At 41.0% G+C, this 19,334-nt stretch overlaps 1 protein-coding gene across 2 annotated transcripts in view; it reads left to right on the top strand.

Moving 5' to 3' along the window:
- Positions 1 to 1,383, top strand: part of LOC109907513 (cyclic AMP-dependent transcription factor ATF-6 beta) — a 14,416-nt gene extending 13,033 nt beyond the window's left edge. For both annotated transcript variants that reach the window (XM_031793604.1, XM_031793603.1), the window contains exon 17: positions 1 to 1,383. This exon is cut by the window's left edge and continues 64 nt beyond it. In XM_031793604.1, coding sequence (XP_031649464.1) covers positions 1 to 211 — 211 coding nt within the window. In that variant the 3' untranslated portion in view covers positions 212 to 1,383.
- The last annotated feature ends 17,951 nt before the right edge of the window (positions 1,384 to 19,334 follow it).

Below are 19,334 nucleotides of genomic sequence, written 5' to 3'. Positions count from 1 at the left end.
CACCCGGATCATCCCCATCAAAGCCTCCGCTGTTCCCCCGTCGCTCCGCGACCCCCCTCCCTCTCCCCCCGCCCACCATCACCACAGCAACCACACCTCCCTCCGAGGCCGCCACCATCCCCACACCGGCGGAGCGGCGTCTCCACGGCAACCCTTACCTGCCAGCAGACAGGAGGCCGAGTATTACATCGGCCAGGGGGGCGGGGTTTGAGGTTAGTGAAGGTGAACAAATGAGTGGGGGATTGGAGGAGAGAGGATAGTGTAAAACGGGAAGGAGAGGGTAATGGGAGATTGAATAAGTGAAGTGAGATGGAGAGGAGGACTTAATAAGGGAGAGTAGGAGGGTTGTAGGAGGCAGATCTGTCAGGGAATAATGGAGGACATCTGTACTAATTGCAACAAATGATTAACAATGAAGTTACGGTGCCACAATGTTGAAATGTTGTCCCAGCAACTCAAAGCAAATGTGTTTTATTCTACTGAAGACTCTGTATATTAATAGACCAATGAGTAATACCCATTTCACAAACCTGATCTGTTCAATTTAGAAAAAGTAAAAAAAGATTTAAAAGGTTTACCAATGGCTCCTAACTAAATCATTTCTTAATATATACTTTTTGAAAAACTGCCCAAACATAGACCTAGCAGTTCACTGCACTTAGACACAGCGCAGAATTAATCACTGAAATATATGCAGCTAATGTTAGTGGACTGCTCGTGGTTTCATTTGAGGACCATTTTGGTTTTGGTGTGACGTTTCCGTTTTGTATATTTTGTGTTTATCGCTCTCCATTGAAATTCCATTCAGAGGGCTCCTGCAGAAAATTCAGGTCAGATGCTAGTCAGCTTAGATTGTTTTGTTTTTTTTGTTTCTTTTATTATGTCAAATGTGTTTGGATTTGAATGAGAATTATTTAACTTGTGTGTTTATTGGTTGTAAATATCAATGGTAGCTTTTGAGATGTTTTTTTTTTCTTTCTTCAAATTCATAGCTATATTTTGTTGTCCTCCTAAACCTCATCATCTTATGGGCACAAACCCTTCCGTTCCTATACTCCAGAAGTGAACACATTAAGTACATGGATCGGCCTAAATATATTTGCTTTGAATGCAGACGACCACCTTGATCATACATTTTTTTTAATCACTTGCACAAAGTCTTGCAACATCGAGCTTGATCCACTGTATCTCCATGTAATTAGTGCAGGAAAAAAATATATAGGCTGTGTTAACATCTGAATACATTCTCAATGTCATCAGCAATATAGCGACGTTAAATTACTGACACCAAATCCAGAATCAATCATCCAGGTACTCTGTAATTCTAGAATTGATTGTGTTTCTTATACACGGTTTATGTAAGCATCGTTTTCAGTTGTATTTGTTTTTTTTACCCCCCCAATGCAGTCAGCTTGAGTCTTCTGTCCAAAAGTGGTTTCTGAATCTACAATGCGATTTGAAGTTATTTTCATTAGTTGCAAACTCTGTCTGTGAACTCTCGCTATGTTTTTGTCTGTCATGCTCTGCCTGAGGAACTGCACACACTTCTTCAGCAAGTGTTTTTGTTCGAGATAATGCCGTTTTACGGGAATACCACCCATTGTTTTTCATTTTTATATAAAAAATAGAATTATTCTTATCAAAAGAAATGAAATATTAAAAAAATACAATTTTATATGAAGCTGTACAAGTTATGTTAGGGGGTGTCTTTGTTGTTGTAGTTTTTCCATTTCAGAACCCACTTTAGCCAATGGGAATACAGGAACACAATGCTACTAGTGATATGGTGTTGGATCCAAGACATTCCCTTTTGCATGTACATGTCAATGCACTCTCTCACACAAACACACTCGCCACACAACATGCACATTATATGTACACATAAACACGGCAAAAACTTTAAGCATGAAAATTGGTGGTTGTAATGGTAGCAACGTACATATGGTCAATGACTCTTTTTTTTTTCTTAAATGAATTTCTAACTTTAAAAATGATCTTTCTCTGATTTATACGAGAGGTTTGAACTGCTGCCTTTTTTTGTTTGTAGAAAATGAACATTGAATTTTATAAATAAAGCGATTTAAAAAATAAAAATACAAAAAAAGTCTTTCATTTCTCACACAAACCAAAAAAGCATAACTTGAACATTACTAGTGGCTATCATCCAACTTTTTTTGTTTCAGTTTTGCTTAGAATTCTTCTTACGGATCCAGTGTATCACACTTTTTCTTTAACCTTGATTTGATTATCTCTTAAACCGAAGGTCTCGTTACAGCATCCTTGTATTTGTCAGTTGGTACAAAGAACATCCTTGGTTTAGTCTAGTCCAAATCATCTGAAAATAAACATAACGCCCTCTCTACTGAATGCTTCCGCTTCGTCTCATGTAGCCTGACAAATGCAAATGATTAACAAGTCAAATTTGTCTTTGCAGCAGGAAGAGACATTTGCATCGGAGGGGAAATGCATGCAAACGGACAACTTAAAAGTAAAGGCAACAGCGTCATGTAGACTGGCAGCCATGTTTTTCAGTACGAGAACCCATCATTATTCAGGGCCAAGCAGAGGTAGCTGAACGTTCAGCACATGCTTTACTATCTCACGTCATCGGTATGCTTGAATTCCCAGAGGACAGGGGCACTACTTTGACAGAGAACCAGGGGCCCACTTGCTGAAGTAAATGCCCAGCTGTAAAGCAGAAGGCAGATGATGGAGGGCAAATAAGAGGGGTTATCCATCGTAAATGCAGGATGAGGCCTCCTACACACTGACAAAAGTTTGAAGCTCAGCTCACACACTCACAGATCCTGTTCCTGAGGTATTTTCCGAGAAACGAGTCAAGAACAGTCACAAAATAAGAATCCGCCTGACTGATGTCTTTGACATTAACTTTAGGGAATGTCGACGTAATCAGTCAGGTTCTTTTTCGGTGGCTTTTCTTGCTCATCCGGCTGTACGGATATCAAAGAACGCAATGGTAAAGGTTAATACAACAGCGACTCAAAACATGTTTGTCTTCATTAGGCATCTTTCACAGCTAGGGGGCACTTGGGTTCTGTGCATTGTGGCTTCTGGGTAAATCAGACCCCAGTCTAAAGGTGATATTGTCTGACCAAAGAAAGACATCTCCGTGTTAGACCCCTACAGGATCTCACAATGGTCCATAACATTTGGAGACATTTTGGTCTGGTCACTTGAACGGTCTGCAGGGAAATACTACTTTCGTTTGGAAACATTTGCTCCTATTTTGGAGGTAATAAAATGTACTTCTGGCTCAGAAAACATGGGAAAAGAGGGACGACTACAACAAATTTTGATCAAGTAAAAGGTTCAACGGAGAGTGTTTTGACTTTGAGAAAGTATGGATGGGGGTGACACCCTAACTCTTGGGGGTGATACTGTAAACATGACAATTCTGCCTTCTGGACATTACAATGTATTTTTGTATAAAAAAAAAAAAACTTTATTTAACAAGGCAAGTCAGTTAAGAACACATTCTTATTCACAATGACGGCCAAACCCGGATGACGCTGGGCCAATTGTGCGCCGCCCTATGGGACTCCCAATCACATCCGGATGTGATGCAGCCTGTGATTCTCTTTAAATCACACTTCAGTGTAGCTGCACAGAATTTAGTAATTTACACTGATTTAGAAGATGACTTGATTAGAAGTTCATGTTTCTTTTAACAGTAGGTAGTATGTCTTAGATTTTAAATTCAGTTGGAAACATCCTCTCGCTCTCACACATACACACTCGGCTGATTAGGGAGTATTGTAAGGCTGTTTGGCCCTCAGGTAGGTGTTTATAGTCAGCTTCTACATTTACCCCTAGAGTCACAGACATGAGAGGATGTTCCAAAGAGGAAAATTACATTAAAAAGAGGTCTAAAATACGACTTTTCCATTTTAGGTTCTGAATGAAAGGTGAAAATGTGTATTTTCCAGACATTTAGAAGACGTCTTTTCAGGATGTTCAAAATCCATATTTTCTTGGTGTTAGTGATGTTTAATACTGGAGCCCCAAGGCGTTCGTCAAAGTCGCTAAGCAGCTAACTTCAAAGCAGTGGGCCACCGCATGTATCACTTTTAGCAGAAATACGTCATCAATGATGTCCGAAGCTTCCTTTGTTCACGTGCGAACCATGTGTCGCAAAATGCGAGATCCCACTGATTTCACTGTGGTTCCGGTGCTTTCTTCGATTAAGCTGCTTTCAAACCACGACCGCTACTGGATACCTATCTACTTGGGATCCAGAGTGGTGATGCGGTCTAAGGCATCGCAGCGCTAGAGGCATCACTATAGACCCGGGTTCGATCTCGGGCTGTATCACAACCGGCCGTGATTGGGAGTCTCATAGGGCAGCACACAATTGCCCAGCGTTGTCCGGGTTTGGCCAGGGTAGGGAGTCATTGTAAATAAGAATTTGTTCTTAACTGACTTGCCTAGTTAAATACAAAAATACCGTACTTATAAAGTTTTTTTTTGCACATGCTGTATATAGACTTTTCTACTGTATTATTGATTGTATGTTTGTTTATTCCATGTGTAACTCTGTGTTGTTGTATGTGTCTAACTGCTTTGCTTTATCTTGGCCAGGTCGCAGTTGCAAATGAGAACTTGTTCTCAACTAGCCTACCTGGTTAAATAAAGGTGAAATAAAAATACAATTTCTGACCAGCAGATGTCACTAATCTGCATTGTGAACGGATAATGAAGCTGTTTGACACAATTGTCTGGAAAGCCTCAATGCTTCAGGAAGCTTCGTTTCCCTAACACTACTAGATTTGAAAATACGGATGAAAATAAAGATGTGGAAATCAAGTTTATTTCAGGTTCTACAATAACATTCTCAGTAATGGTTACAGATTTTTTTATTTTCCTGCTATGATTAATATGTTGTTGTTTATCTACATTAGTTGAATGCCCTGACTACAAGTCACTCTGGATAAGAGCGTCTGCTGAATTACCAAAATGTAAAAATATGTTTCACAAGTTTGAACAGGACAGTATAGTATGGCACAGTTCAGTACAGAAGAGCACAGTAGAGTACTATTGAGTACAGTACAGTACAGGACAGTAGAGTTTAATTCAGTAGAGTACAGTACAGTTGAGTTTATTTTAATAGAGTACAGAACAGTTTAGTTCAGTAGAGTAGAGTACATTAGAGTAAAGGATGGTGCAATACAGAAAATTACACAATACTTTATTGTGCAGTACTCTACTGAAATATATTTTATTTTTATTTTCTGTACTCTACTGTACTGTTCTGTCCAAACTTGTGAAACATAGATCCAAATCTGAACCAATCATAGAAGTCTATGTTTGGGGCAAATATAGGCCGATCTGGACCGAAGATCAATGTCCGTGGACGTTGAAAACATGTCCGGTTCGGGGGGAAAAAATCTTAAAAAGAGACGAGACCAAAAAATAGGCGTCCAAAAGACATTGGTGTCGGGCGGTGCTTCGTGGGGTCTATCTGTTCCATCCTCCCTTCCCGTCTGTCCACACAGTGTTCCTTTTCATTCAATCACTGATTGTGTGGGTGATAAAAGTCACAGTTCAGCGATCCAGCAAACATTTAGTGTCATATTATGTGAAGCACTGCAAGTGAAATATGCTTATTTTGAAGGTGTGATCAAACTGACTACTAGGCCAATCCCATTTCTATCCACTTATGCACTTCCACTGTAGAGAACACTACACTAAATTCCTGGGTTTTAGATTTTTAAGAGGATTTGCATTTATTGTTTGCAAACATCACTATAGATATTGATTTACATAATATTAATGACATTGGTCTGTAAACATTTATTATGACACTATTTCATGCTTCAGGTCATTCTTCGTGCCTCTGCCCTCTGGTGCCCATACTTTACATTGAAACAGGTCAATCTAGTGAGCAATTCATCACTAACAGAGAACCCTTTGGATCCAAGGCGAGCTGATGGTCATTGATTCTTGAAACCACATTTAAGTTCATGTATCAACAAGTCCACAGTCTCAATAGAAAGTTACAGACATTAAGTTACTGACCACTTCCAGAACAAACTCTCTGCAGAGAGAAGGGAGAGAAAATGTACACCCCATCCCTCAGTACTTTGGCAGGAGTGACACAAGCAGTGTCATGCCAGCACAGCCATCTTAATGAGAGTGAGAGAGAGAGAGAGAATGAGAGAGAGAGATAATGAGAGAGAGAGAATAAGAGAGAGAGAGAGAGAGAGAGAATAATAGCGAGAGAGAGAGAAACATAAGGGAAATGGGGTTCAAGAGTAGAGTAAAAATGATCATGATAATGTCAGGGATGGAAACTCATTAGTAAGTTTGCTTAACACGATTAAAAGTTCCCCATGACATCATTTCCTTATTTTGTGGTCCTGACAGATGATGTCATTTGAAATATATTACTCTCCTGATTTTTATAATACAGTAATGGGGATTATTTTTCTATACTTTTTCTGTATTTCTTTCCCTTTTCTACTATTATTCTTTCTGGCACACAGGGAGAAAGAGTAGTTTTGAAACCAATTGCTGATGACAGACTAGTGTGTGTGTACGGGAACGTCTCTCATTCTCTCCCACTGTGTTTTACGACAGTGTCCAGTTATTGTCTTATTGCTGCTGAAACAATGTCAAAGTGCTCTTCAAACTGTTTTGATATTCTCATTCACACACGAACATAACAGGCATGTACACATGCAAACCTGCAAAGAGATTCTCTCACACACACACACACGCACACACAGTTTTGTACAACTAACCTTGTGTGGACACACAATTCAGTCCCATTCAAAATCCTATTTTCCCTAACCCATGCCCTTACCCTAACCTTAACCCAAAAACCTAACCTTAACCCTAAACCTAACCCTAGCTCCTAACCCTAAAACTAATCCTAGTTCCTAACCTTAATTCTAACCTTCACCCTAAACCCCTAAAAATAGCATTTGACCTTGTGGGGACCAACAAAATGTACCCCAGTTGGTCAAATGTTGGTTTGTTTACTATTGTTGTGTGGACTTCTGGTCCCCAACAGTATTGTTAAACACGTCCACACACGTCCACACACACGTCCACACACACACACATCCACACATGTCCACACACACACACACCCACACATGTCCACACACGACTTTTTATGTCAAAACGGCGATAAAGTCCAACCACCCGGAACAGCCTCGACTTGTAAACACTCTGCCACAGGCTGGCTGAACGTGTGTGAGTATGCGTGTATGTGTGAGTGTGTGTTTATACAGTATGTGTGTGTGTGTGTGTGTCCACTGTCTAGGCATGTACATCTATTTGCTTGTGTTTACATTGTCTCCAGGTGAAGTTGAGGAAGTGTCAGGGAATGGACATTGGTTTATGTTTGTGTGCTGTGTATCCACCTGCGTCGCTCTCTCCACCTTTCTGAGCAACGACGAGTTTGGAACCTTTCTGAGCAACGACGAGTTTGGAACCTTTCTGAGCGACGACGAGTTTGGAACCTTTCTGAGCAACGACGAGTTTGGAACCTTTCTGAGCAAAGACGAGTTTGGAACCTTTCTGAGCAAAGATGAGTTTGGAACCTTTCTGAGCAAAGACGAGTTTGGAACCTTTCTGAGCAAAGACGAGTTTGGAACCTTTCTGAGCAAAGACGAGTTTGGAAATCTGTTATTACACTTAGTATGGGGGTTATGTCGTTCTGTATTCACACCATTTTATGTGTTGTTGCAATTAGTTGTGAAATGTTTTGATTACTTGTTAGATATTACTGCACGATCGGAACTAGAAGCACAAGCATTTCGCTACATTCGCATTAACATCTGCTAACCATGTGTATGTGGCCAATAACATTTGATTTGATTTATAAACGCAGACAGAAAAGACTAAGTAAGGTATACTAAGCACTGTGCTCATTTAGCTTGCTTACCTAGTGGTTAGAGCGTTGAGCCAGTAACCGGAAGGTTGCTGGAAAGGTACAAATCTGTCGTTCTGACCCTGAGCAAAGCATTGATTCACCTTTTGGTGCCGAAGATGTGAATCTCGATTTAGGCGCCCCCCCCCCCCCCCACACCTCTGATTCAGAAGGGTTGGGTTAAATGCGGAAGACACATTTCAGTTGAATACATTCAGTTGGACAACTGGCTAGGTATCCCCCTTTTCCTTTAACATGTAGCATGTTTAGGCCTCTCTAAGTTGCCCCCCTAAAAATGTATACCCTCCAGTCATTTTATTCAATTGAGCTTAATTTCTCTTTTATTTGACTGAGTCTGGTTGGCTTGGGCTACAAGCAGTGGAAACTCTCCATTACATAAAACTGGCTTCCTGATTTACGACTGCCGATTTACGATTGTGTGCGCTGATAGACAGTATGTGAGATGGGCAATGTCAGTGTGTGTGTGTGTGTACAGTAGGGTCTGAAGTTATTGGCACCCTTGATAAAGATGAGCAGTAATGTCTGTATAAAATAAACATTTCCAATACTGAGCTATATTGTATGCTCAACATAATGGGGAAATTATATTATTTTATATTAATACCACTGCTTAGTGAAAGAGATTTTTTTGAACAAGTCATTTATTTTCTTTCAAAAAATCTAGGGGTCAAAATTATTGACACCCCTAAAGATTCTTATAAATAAAGTAGTCAGAAGTTTAGTATTTGGTCCCATTTTCCTAGCATGTAATGACTACATCATTCTTGTGACTACAAACTTGTTGGATGCATTTGTAGTTTGTTTTGGTTGTGTTTCAGATTATTTAGTGCCCAATAAAAATGAATGGTGAATAATGTATTTGGAGTGACTTTTATTGTAAATAAGAATATAATATGTTTCTCACCATATTCAATAACAGGAGAGGTTTGCATGTCTTGGGGGTATGATCTTTGATTCTCTGTAACTTTCGCACTCATCGTTATTCACAATTCATTCAGGATTATCTGTAATCATGGTAGCATCCACAAAAATGTAGAAGTATATAGAAACATATTATATTCTTATTTACAATAAAAGTGACTCCAAAATGACACAATACATTATTTACCATTAATTTCTATTGGGCACAAAATATTCTGAAACACAACCAAAACGACCTGCAAATGGATCCATCACGTATGTAGAGTCACAAGCTTGATGTGGTAATTGCGTGCTATGAATATGGGACCAAATACTTAACTTTTGACTACTTTATTTATTAAAATCTTTAGGAGTGTCAATCAATTTTGATAACTATCTCTTTGAGGAAAGATTCTATATTACTTGTTAAACAAATATCTTTGTCTGAGCAATTGTACTAGTATAAATTAATATAATTTCACCTTTGTTTTTGCATACAATATAGCTCAGTATTTCAATTCTTCATTTTATACAGTCATATCAAGGGTGTCAGTAATTTCACCCTGGTCTCAGAGCATTTCGTATTATTCTGTACATAAAGCCGAGACACTCCATTTATTAAGTTACGTTTCGTATGGTATGTATTAACTTGTGGATGTTCATCGCTCATTTCATATGATATGTTACGAATTACAGTTCATAGTATATGTAACATATTTGCAAAACGTATAGCCAGGCTAGGGGTTAGGGTTAGAGGTTAGGGTTATTTACCCACCCACCCACCCATCCATCCCAACCAACCACCCTACATTTGTTTTGCCTTAAGTAATCACATGTCTTATGTAACCATACCAAACATAACACAGCATACTAATTTGAGTGCTCCGGATTTACATTTACTATTTTACGTCTAGTCTATGAGACCAGGCCGATAATTTCGGACCCCACAGTACGTGTAGATGTGCGTGTGTGTGTGCAGGGCCCACGTGTGAGGGGGACACGCACATCTCTTGAAAGAGAGAGTCTAGATTTATGCCACCTTGTCCGAGCTGGCGACTGTGATTTACACGGTGCGAGCGTGAGCCAGTACTATGAGCACTGAAACAGCACATGTTCTCACTGTTTATATATGCAGGGAAATATGTGCTTGCTTTGTTTTTTAAGTGTTGAGCACATGCCCTGGGCATATGTCTGCCCTGGGCATATGTCTGCCTTGGGCATATGTCTGCCTTGGGCATATGTCTGCCCTGGGCATATGTCTGCCCTGGGCATATGTCTGCCTTGGGCATATGTCTGCCCTGGGCATATGTCTGCCCTGGGCATATGTCTGCCTTGGGCATATGTCTGCTCTGTGTGAGCCTATACTTTGTGGGAATGAACATATTCGGACACGATAACAGATTGAGATCTGATGAACACGCAGAGCGTAAAGGGTGGCCAAGCCTTATCCCGCTGGACTTATAATTCTCCACTAATGCCGGTGAAATGCTGTTTATCATTTCTCATTTGAACATGTGGCAATTATAAGCAATTTAAGGACAGCAGCATTTAAGGTAGCTGTTAAATGTCTCCACATGCTCACAGCAAGGGTGGAAACAAGGCTCTGGCTTGCTCCTTTCAGGGCATTTTCCCTCATAAACACCTTGTGTCAGAGCCAGCCTCCTACACTGGAGTACAATGGCAACAAGCCTGCACAATCCCACCATTAGCACTGTAATGTCACCCGCTCCCGGCTAAAAGCCATCAACAATCTCTTGTAACAATGCGGTTAAATGTACGTCCCATAAATGTTGATTTAAAGTGCTTGGTATGTGTTAGATGTTAGGCCAACACAGCTATATGGAGAAATAAAGTTGGTAGCTCAGACCAGCTCATCTTGCAATGGTAAGGCTGCATTGGGTTTCATGTGCACTCTCTGGCCAATATGCTGCCTTCGCTGAAGCTACCCTCACAATCAGCTCTTTTGACATGAGGGCCCGAGATGCATCAGATGCCCCAGACGGGCGTTGACACCTAAGTTTTGTGTGTGTCCTAACTCCAAGCCACAGGTCTGCGGGCATCTGTGTGTCTGTGTGTGTGTCCTAACTCCAAGTCACAGGTCTGCGGGCATCTGTGTGTCTGTGTGTGTGTCCTAACTCCAAGTCACAGGTCTGCGGGCATCTGTGTGTCTGTGTGTGTGTCCTAACTCCAAGCCACAGGTCTGCGGGCATCTGTGTGTCTGTGTGTGTTCGGGCACATGTGTCCATGGATGGATGTTATGTATGAGTGCGTCTGCACTGGATGTGGTGAATGTGTTGTCAAACGGGCTTGACTCAGTAACGCTTGTACATGCAGGAGGTAAGTCTTTTATAGAAGACTTAAGAGTAGCAACGTGACGTGGATACTGCTTTGATCGAATACTGCATCTGAAATCCCCATTTGCAATAAAGGGTATGGTTTACAGTTATACATGCATTCAAGTGTCAAATGTGTATATGTGTGTGTGGGGAAATGTGCTTTATTGTGTGTGTGTGTGTGTGTATGTGTGTGTGTGTGTGTGTGTGTGTGTGTGTGTGTGTGTGTGTGTGTGTGTGTGTGTGTGTGTGTGTGTGTGTGCAAAATAATGCTAAACGTCATGGATTGGGCGTGTTTGTTGTTAATATATTTTTACTGTGTACTTAATCCACCTCATGTCTTCTCTCAAACCTCAGATGAAAAAAGTAAAATCGCCGGCGCCAATGGTCCCAGACCCAGAGTGTCACGTTCTGACCCTAGTTATTGTGTTAATTGTTTGTTTTAGTTGGTCAGGACGTGAGTTGGGTGGGCATTCTATGTTTTGTGTGTCTAGGTTGTTTTTCTGTGTTCGGCCTAGTATGGTTCTCAATCAGAGGCAGGTGTCGTTAGTTGTCTCTGATTGAGAATCATACTTAGGTAGCCTGGGTTTCACTGTTGTTTTGTGGGTGATTGTTTCCTGTCTTTGTGTCTATGCACCAGATAGGACTGTTTTCGGTTTTCACATTTGTTGTTTTGTAATTTGAAGTGTTCAGTTTGGATTTATTATTAAATAAGATGAACACTCACCACGCTGCGCTTTGGTCCTCTCCTTCCCAGGAAGAAAGCCGTTACACAGAGCTCCCGGGTCTACACGAGATACCGTCTTCCTCTCGCTGTATGGGTACTGTCTCTTCGTCTGTCTCTATCTGTCATCAAATTTTACAGTCACAAAAAAAATGCAATGTGTTCGATATTATAGCAATATTCGAAACAGTCAAATCAAAACATCATGTGGCGTTGATTTACTTTCTTCCCTTTTTATCTGTTGCTGCATGTACTGTATGGATCTGACCTCCAAGAGCCAGCCATCTTCTTCACTGACTGTCCTTGTCCTGACAATTTTGCCTCTTTCTCTATTTCCTGAATGATTGACATGGTATGTGCCACCATTTTGGCTCCAGAGTAATAAGAGTCAACTGGGGCTGCTTTAAAATTGAGACAGAGATAATCTGTGTGCGTGGATGCGATAGTGCCTATAACCACCTGAGTCTGGAGAGCTGGAAATTAGGCAGAGGCTGCTAGGTCCAGGGACCATTTCAATGGCTCTGCATGGGGACTATGGCAGTAGGCATGTGTCCATCTTGGCTCTAGTGCTTCATGGGTTATATCTTTCCCTGCAGTGGAAAAAGAGCGAGCAGGGGACACAGAGAGGAAGGGAGAGGCATGTCAGAGGAGGGAGGCTTCCCATAAATGTCAGTTTGGACAATTCAAGCCAAACTTCAGGGGAGATGCCCCCTCAGAATATTCAGCCTTCTTATTGAAAAATATGATGATGGAGAGGCAGGGAGGACTTAAACCCAAAAAAAATGAAGATTTGCAGAGAAACGTAAATGAAATGGTCAAGGAAAATTCAATTAGAGTCCTTAAGTGATGGGGAGAGGGCGAGAACACCAGACAGAGGCAGGGAAATAAAGAAAGAAAAAGATTGACAGCTGAGCGGGCTCTTATTGGAACTGAGTGTACGTGCGTTGGCCTTGATTTATGACCTTTAAGTGTTTTGGCAAAGATGGAATATTGCTGTCATAGCCATAAAGTCACTTTGAATTATTGAGAGAGAGAGAGAGTAGTGGGAGAGAGACAACAAAGAGAGAGGGTGGAGGGCATACGAGACTGCAAAAGGGAGTCTGCACATGGAGAAAGAGACAGGCTAAATGAAAGAGTGCTAGAGTCATGGTAATAAACAAAACGGTCAATTTAATTTATTCAAAATGCTACACTCCACGAGGGAATTTCATGGAGACATGGTGCTAATAATATTGACGGTTGCTTTTAAGCATTGAAAAGAGCAGAGGCGGAGACACAAGAAAGGAGAAAAGGAAAACAAAAGACAAAAGACAAAAGACAAAGGCGAGGGAACAGAATATTGGACAAAGCCATTACGTTCATTTTGCGTTCCACCGGTCAGTCATTTTCTTCTGAGCTTCAGACAGCACGTGTCACCAGCTCTGTGGAAACCGTTGGGTGGGAGGAAGGGAGGAGGGATTTGGCTGGTAGGCTACAAAGAGCTATGTCACCATCTGAAACCATGACGTCCAGCCCTTTATTGATTCCATAACTTTGCGTTCCGGATACAAGACAGCCTTCTATCACCTCATCGAATCAGATTTCCTGATATGTGCAAACCAACCATCCCACAATCCAATTTTCTATATTTTCACTACCACGCAGCCAAATTTGCTAACTTTCTGGAATAGAGAAAGTGTGAAAGGCAACACCTGCCAGAGTTAGGACAAGTACATGAGGAACTGAGAGCGGAGGATGAAAAGGAAGTTTCCCCGTTGCACATAAACTGGACAGTCATGGAGTGAAATCATTGGTGAGCTACATATCTCATCGTTGCTGTCATTGCATTGCTCTGCCATGACCTCAGCGTAATGCAGAAAGGTCAAAGGGTAAATAAAAGCCATATTTCCCGATGACAATGGCTTGTTCACAAAACTGTCTAAAACTCCATGACACATCAAATTGACTCAGATTGTTGGCCTTTGTGGAAATGTGAAAAAAGATTTTTGATTGTAAAACAAATGTTTCTCTGTACGAGCCACTGTTGATTTTGGGGTTATTTTAGGCAAGAAGGATGATCTGATCAGATATCCAAATCATCAGGATGAAGGGTACCAACGTGTCAGTAACAATTTACATAAAACACAGTATGTGAACTTCAGGTCTGCAACATAGGCACTCTACCGTTTCATTGTGCCATATTGCCAGTAATAAAGTGTTTGAGCTTTACTGCAATGGGAACATATGCTAAAATGTGTTCATGGGAATTCAGTGACCTGTCGAGTGGAGGTAAAGTACAGTATCTCTGTACCATTTTGCATCATGAGATGGTGTTCATAGCCCAAAGAGAGGCTTTCATTTTATAGCATGTTTTATGGACAAAATTGTGTTTATACACCAGTGGAAAGTTTGCAACAAATTTTTGCAGAAGAACAACACTTTGAAAACATGAAACTGTTGTCTGCAGTTGCTTTACTGTATTGTCTTAACCTTTATTTGGAGATCTTTTTTACAGCTTTTTGTTCTTCCACAGCATGTTGAGTTCTCAATACTCAATCTTTCAATACTCAATCCCTTTGTGTTTTTGAAAAGCATCTAACTGAATTGGAATGATATATTATTATTAAGTATTACATGAATACTTTGCTAAGTTGCTAAGAACTTACATGGATTTGTCCATCGTTATTTATTGTCACTGTCTCTGCTTCCGGGAAGGAATGTTGCTGATGTCATTATGATCTCAGACAGTTCAACGAAGACTGACTATAAGCCAGACGTGTGTTATTGTAACTTCTAGATCTAAATCCGTCCGCACTATAAGATGGTAGACTGATTGTAGATTGGAAGTGTTTTCCACAACCTGGGAAGGGACTAGCTGTCGCCTATAAAGAATCATCAGCTGGGACGCTCAACCTTCAAGTGCAGGACTACCTATTCTTACTTCAATTCGTTAGGAGGTAAAACAGCAAACCTTTCCATACATCAGAGTGCTAATGTAATGGGTAACTTCAACCTGAACCACCTGATTTGAGGGTTAGTGGGGGGTCTGACTCATAGCTACCGTGCCTCATTGCACCGTCATCCACATAGCAATGCACAGCTGAGTGGGTCTGGGATAGAGGAACCTGCCTGGCCCTTGGGTCCCCCAGGGTCCATTCACAGCCTGGTAATGTGGAGATAAGATGGCTACACTATGTGACGGATAGTACAGTACAGTTCCAAACAGGTTCCAATGTCAACAAGGCTACTGCCAAGAGACACATAGGTAACTGACATCATGTCAGATTAATGTGGAAATTACGGTGTCATGTCGGACTACAGAGGGAAACCTCGGAGGGATGAATTAGCAACTGGCGCACTCGCCAGCCGGGGAGAAGACGGGAAGAAACTGTGTATAAATATACACTGTAGATGCCATCGCCCTTTCTACAGAAGCTCAGGCTGAGCATTATAAACTCACTCGCAGAGAGACGGGAAGCAAAAGAGAGGGAAAAAGAGACACTCACCTGGAAACCATTAACCTGACAGCTGCGTCTCCAAGGGGGAGGGACTTTGGGGGATGCGAGCAGTCATGTGTCCCCAATAAAAGGGCCCCCCCCCCCATGGCCAGATGTTTTGCACTGGTGGGTTTAACAGCTGCTGTGAAATATGCATTGATAATGTAACACAGGCCCATACTTTGTAAAAGGGGCTCTCACACACAGACAACTAATAGGAATTGATATATCTCAAACACTTACTAAAGTGTTGCTTTCTAGGGTCTATCATTAGCTCGATTTCATCCGATAATTGCAAGCAACTTTGCCATACTTGGTGTTTTATCCATTACAATGTAGAGATTAAGTAAGTACACACACCCATTACAATGTAAAAAACAAATATTCTTAACTATGAACTGGGTGGTTTGAGCACTGAATACTGATTGGCTGACAGCCGTGGTATATCAGACCGTATACCACGGGTATGACAAAACTGAATTTTTACTGCTCTAATTACAATGGTAACCAGTTCATAATAGTAATAAGGCACCTCAGGGGGTTGTGGTATATGGCCAATATACCATGGCTAAGGGCTGTATCCAGGCACTCCGCATTGCGTCGTGCTAAGAACAGCCCTTAGCTGTGGTATATTGGCCATATACCACACCTCATGCCTTATTGCTTAATTCAATCACCGCTATGGGAAAGCTACAGTATGTTGTTTGGCCAAGGGAAACTCCTTGGATGGAGATACAATGTCAGCTTTGTTTGGCCTCAGTTGGGTTATTTCTCCTGCAGACAGTTGTGTTTGTGTGAAGACCGCGTAGTCTCAGGAGATGGTCCATGTCACAGTTAAAGGGAGTAAGCCAGGAGTGAAATACTTCACCTCTGGTTCAGTGGCATCCAGCCTCCTTTGCTCTCTACTACAGTGACTAACCAGTAATATATGCTAGCTAGGCCACACAGAAACGCAAGTGCCGCCAGAAAGTTTTCACACCCCTTGACTTTTTACACATTTTCTTGTGTTATACCCTAAATGTAAAATTGAGTAAATGTAGATTTTTTTTGTCACTGGCCTATACACAATACCCGATAATGTCAAAGTGGAATTTTGTATTTTCATGTTTTTTTTTATACAAATGAATTAAAAATGGAAAGCTGAAAAGTCTTGAGTCAATAAGTATTCAACCCCTTTGTTATGGCAAGGATAAATAAGTTCAGGAGGAAAAACGTGCTTAACACGTCACATAATAAGTTGCATGGACTCACTCTATGTGCAATGATGGTGTTCAATATGATTTTTGAATGACTACCTCACCACTGTACCCCCCACATACAACTATATGTAAGGTCCCTCAGTTGAGCATGAATGAATCACAAAGATCAGGGAGGTTTTCCAATGCCTCAAAGAGAAGGGCACCTATTGGTAAATGGGGAATAAAATGTAAAAAGCAGACACTGAATATCCCTTTGAGCATGGTGACGTTATTAATTATACTTTGGATGGTGTATCAATACACCCAGTCACTACAAAGATAGAGCCGTCCTTCTTAACTCAGTTGCCGGAGAGAAAGGAAACCGCTGAGGGATTTCACCATGAGGCCCATGGTGACTAAAACAGTTACAAAGATTAATGGCTGTGATAGGAGAAGTCTGAGGATGAATCAACAACATTGTAGTTACTCCACAATACTAGCCTAATTGAGAGAGTGAAAATAAGGAAGCCTGTACAGAATACAAATATTTCAAAACATTTGCAGTATCACTAAAGTGATACTGCAAACAATGTGGGAAAGCAATGAACCTTTTGTCCTGAATACAAAGTGTTATGTTTGGGGTAAATCCAATACAACACATTACTGAATAGCACTCTCCATATTTTCAAGCACAGTGGGGGGGCTGCATCATGTTATGGGTATGCTTGTAATCGTTAAAGTTTTCAGGATAAAAAATACACGGAATGGAGCTAGGCACCGGCAAAATCCTAGATGAAACTCTGTTTCAGTCTGCTTTCCACCAGACACTGGGAGATGGATTCACCTTTCAACAGGACAATAACCTTAAACACGAGGCCAAATCTACACTGGAATTGCTTACCAAGAAGACAGTGAATATTCCTGAGTGGCCGAGTAACAGTTTTGACTTAAATCTACTTGAAAATCTATGGCAAGACCTGACAATTGTTGTCTAGCTATGATCAACAACCAATTTGACAGAGCTTGAAGAAGTTTGAAAAGAATAATGGGCAAATGTTTCACACTGCAGGTGTGGAAAGCTCTTAGAAACTTACCCAAAAAGACAGCTGTAATCGCCGCCAAAGGATCTTCTACAAAGTATTGACTCAGAGGTGTGAATACGTATGTAAATTATATATTTCTTTATTCACTTTAAATTAATTTGCAAAACATTTTACTGAACATTTTCATTTTTCATTATGGGGTATTGTGTGTAGATGGGTGGGGGGGAAAATGTAATACATTGTGAATTCAGGCTGTAACACATTAAAATGTGGACTAAATCAAGGGGTATGAATACTTTCTGAAGGCACTGTATATGCCAATAAAAACACAAACACATTTACAGTTTGAGCAAAGCTATACGAGCAAAGAACATTCTCAAATGTTCTCTAGCTTGTTCACATAAAATGCTATTAAATGCCTATTAATGGAACACACACACATACGCATTCTGTTATGTATCTTATGAGACTAGACTAATAAAAATTATACCGCTAATAAACATTCTACCCACTTCAGGAGTGTATTTGTTGTTATTTATTTTACACATTTTTGTTGTTTCTTTTTGGCCAGCAGTACTGAAGTACTTTAGGGAACTCTGTGTGCTGTGGACTCATGTGCCCCCTCAGAAGAGGTTGTGGCTTAGAGGTCAGCAAGTGTCAACAGAGATTGACTGTATTTTGCTAATTAAAATGACCTACAGTAGTCTCAATAGGGGTATTTATATGGAGCTTGCCGTAACTCACCAGATTTGTTTCAATTCATACGCTTCACATACAAGCACTGTGTGTTGCAATATCCCTAACAATCTGGAACGGAAAGTGATTTGTTAAGTGCATTTCTATATACCGTAGCTACTTCAGTGAAATTAGCATGTTCCAAGTTCACTGAACAAAGTGGGACCAAAGCGACTGGTGGGACAAACACTAGGTGTACTGTCCCACCAACACTAGGCCCCACTGTGCCTAATGTCACGTTAACCCGCTCATTAACTCTGAGTCAACAGCCAGGTAAACAGCCCTCCTTCAAAGCACTGAAGTCAAATATTTCATTCGCAACACTCCCCCTCTCTTTTTTCATTTTTACTGCCCCAGCTGTGATATTTATTTAATGTTTCTGCATCCCTTGATTTCCCCCCTCTCTCTCACACACATTCAGCATTACTCAGATTCTTTAACTCCTTTTTTCTGAATGGTCGGCTTTGAGTTTGAGAAAAAAACAACTTTTCCTCTATTCCTTGTTACAATGGTGCCCTTTCACGTCCCCGGAGAGACAGAAAGGTCTTTTTCAATGACATTTTTTCTGTTTCCAAATGTCCCTTCGCTAATGCCTAACTTCTGCCACCTACATCATTGTCTGTTTCATTACAATGATAGTCGCCAACTATTACCGATACAGTATGTCATGTGAATAGTTAGCTAACCAGGGGCGCAACTGTCATTGCGGACGGACGGGATGGGGGGTTCATGTCCCCCCCACATTCTGAAATTACATTTTTGTCCCCCCCAGTTTCAGTGGCACCACTGTGCTTTAAGACTGTTTGGAGTGGTCAGGTGGCTGGATTTAGGACCGCATGGACACCACAGAGTGGACTGACAGGCTGTGTGAAGGCAAAGCTTCTCGAAGGCTGGATGGACCAGCACTGGCGAGTTGAGCATAGTTCATTGTGTTTGTGTTGTGCTCTTTCACCAAGTTTTAAAAGCAAGCAGAGCAAAAACTGTCTACTCTTTAGTTGACTGATGTAGCTGGCAAGGTAACTGCTGT

Source organism: Oncorhynchus kisutch, linkage group LG17 (genome assembly GCF_002021735.2).
Source record: "Oncorhynchus kisutch isolate 150728-3 linkage group LG17, Okis_V2, whole genome shotgun sequence".
NCBI lineage: Eukaryota > Metazoa > Chordata > Actinopteri > Salmoniformes > Salmonidae > Oncorhynchus > Oncorhynchus kisutch.
Note: the sequence above shows the minus strand (reverse complement) of the source record. Positions and strands in the feature narration are given on the sequence as shown.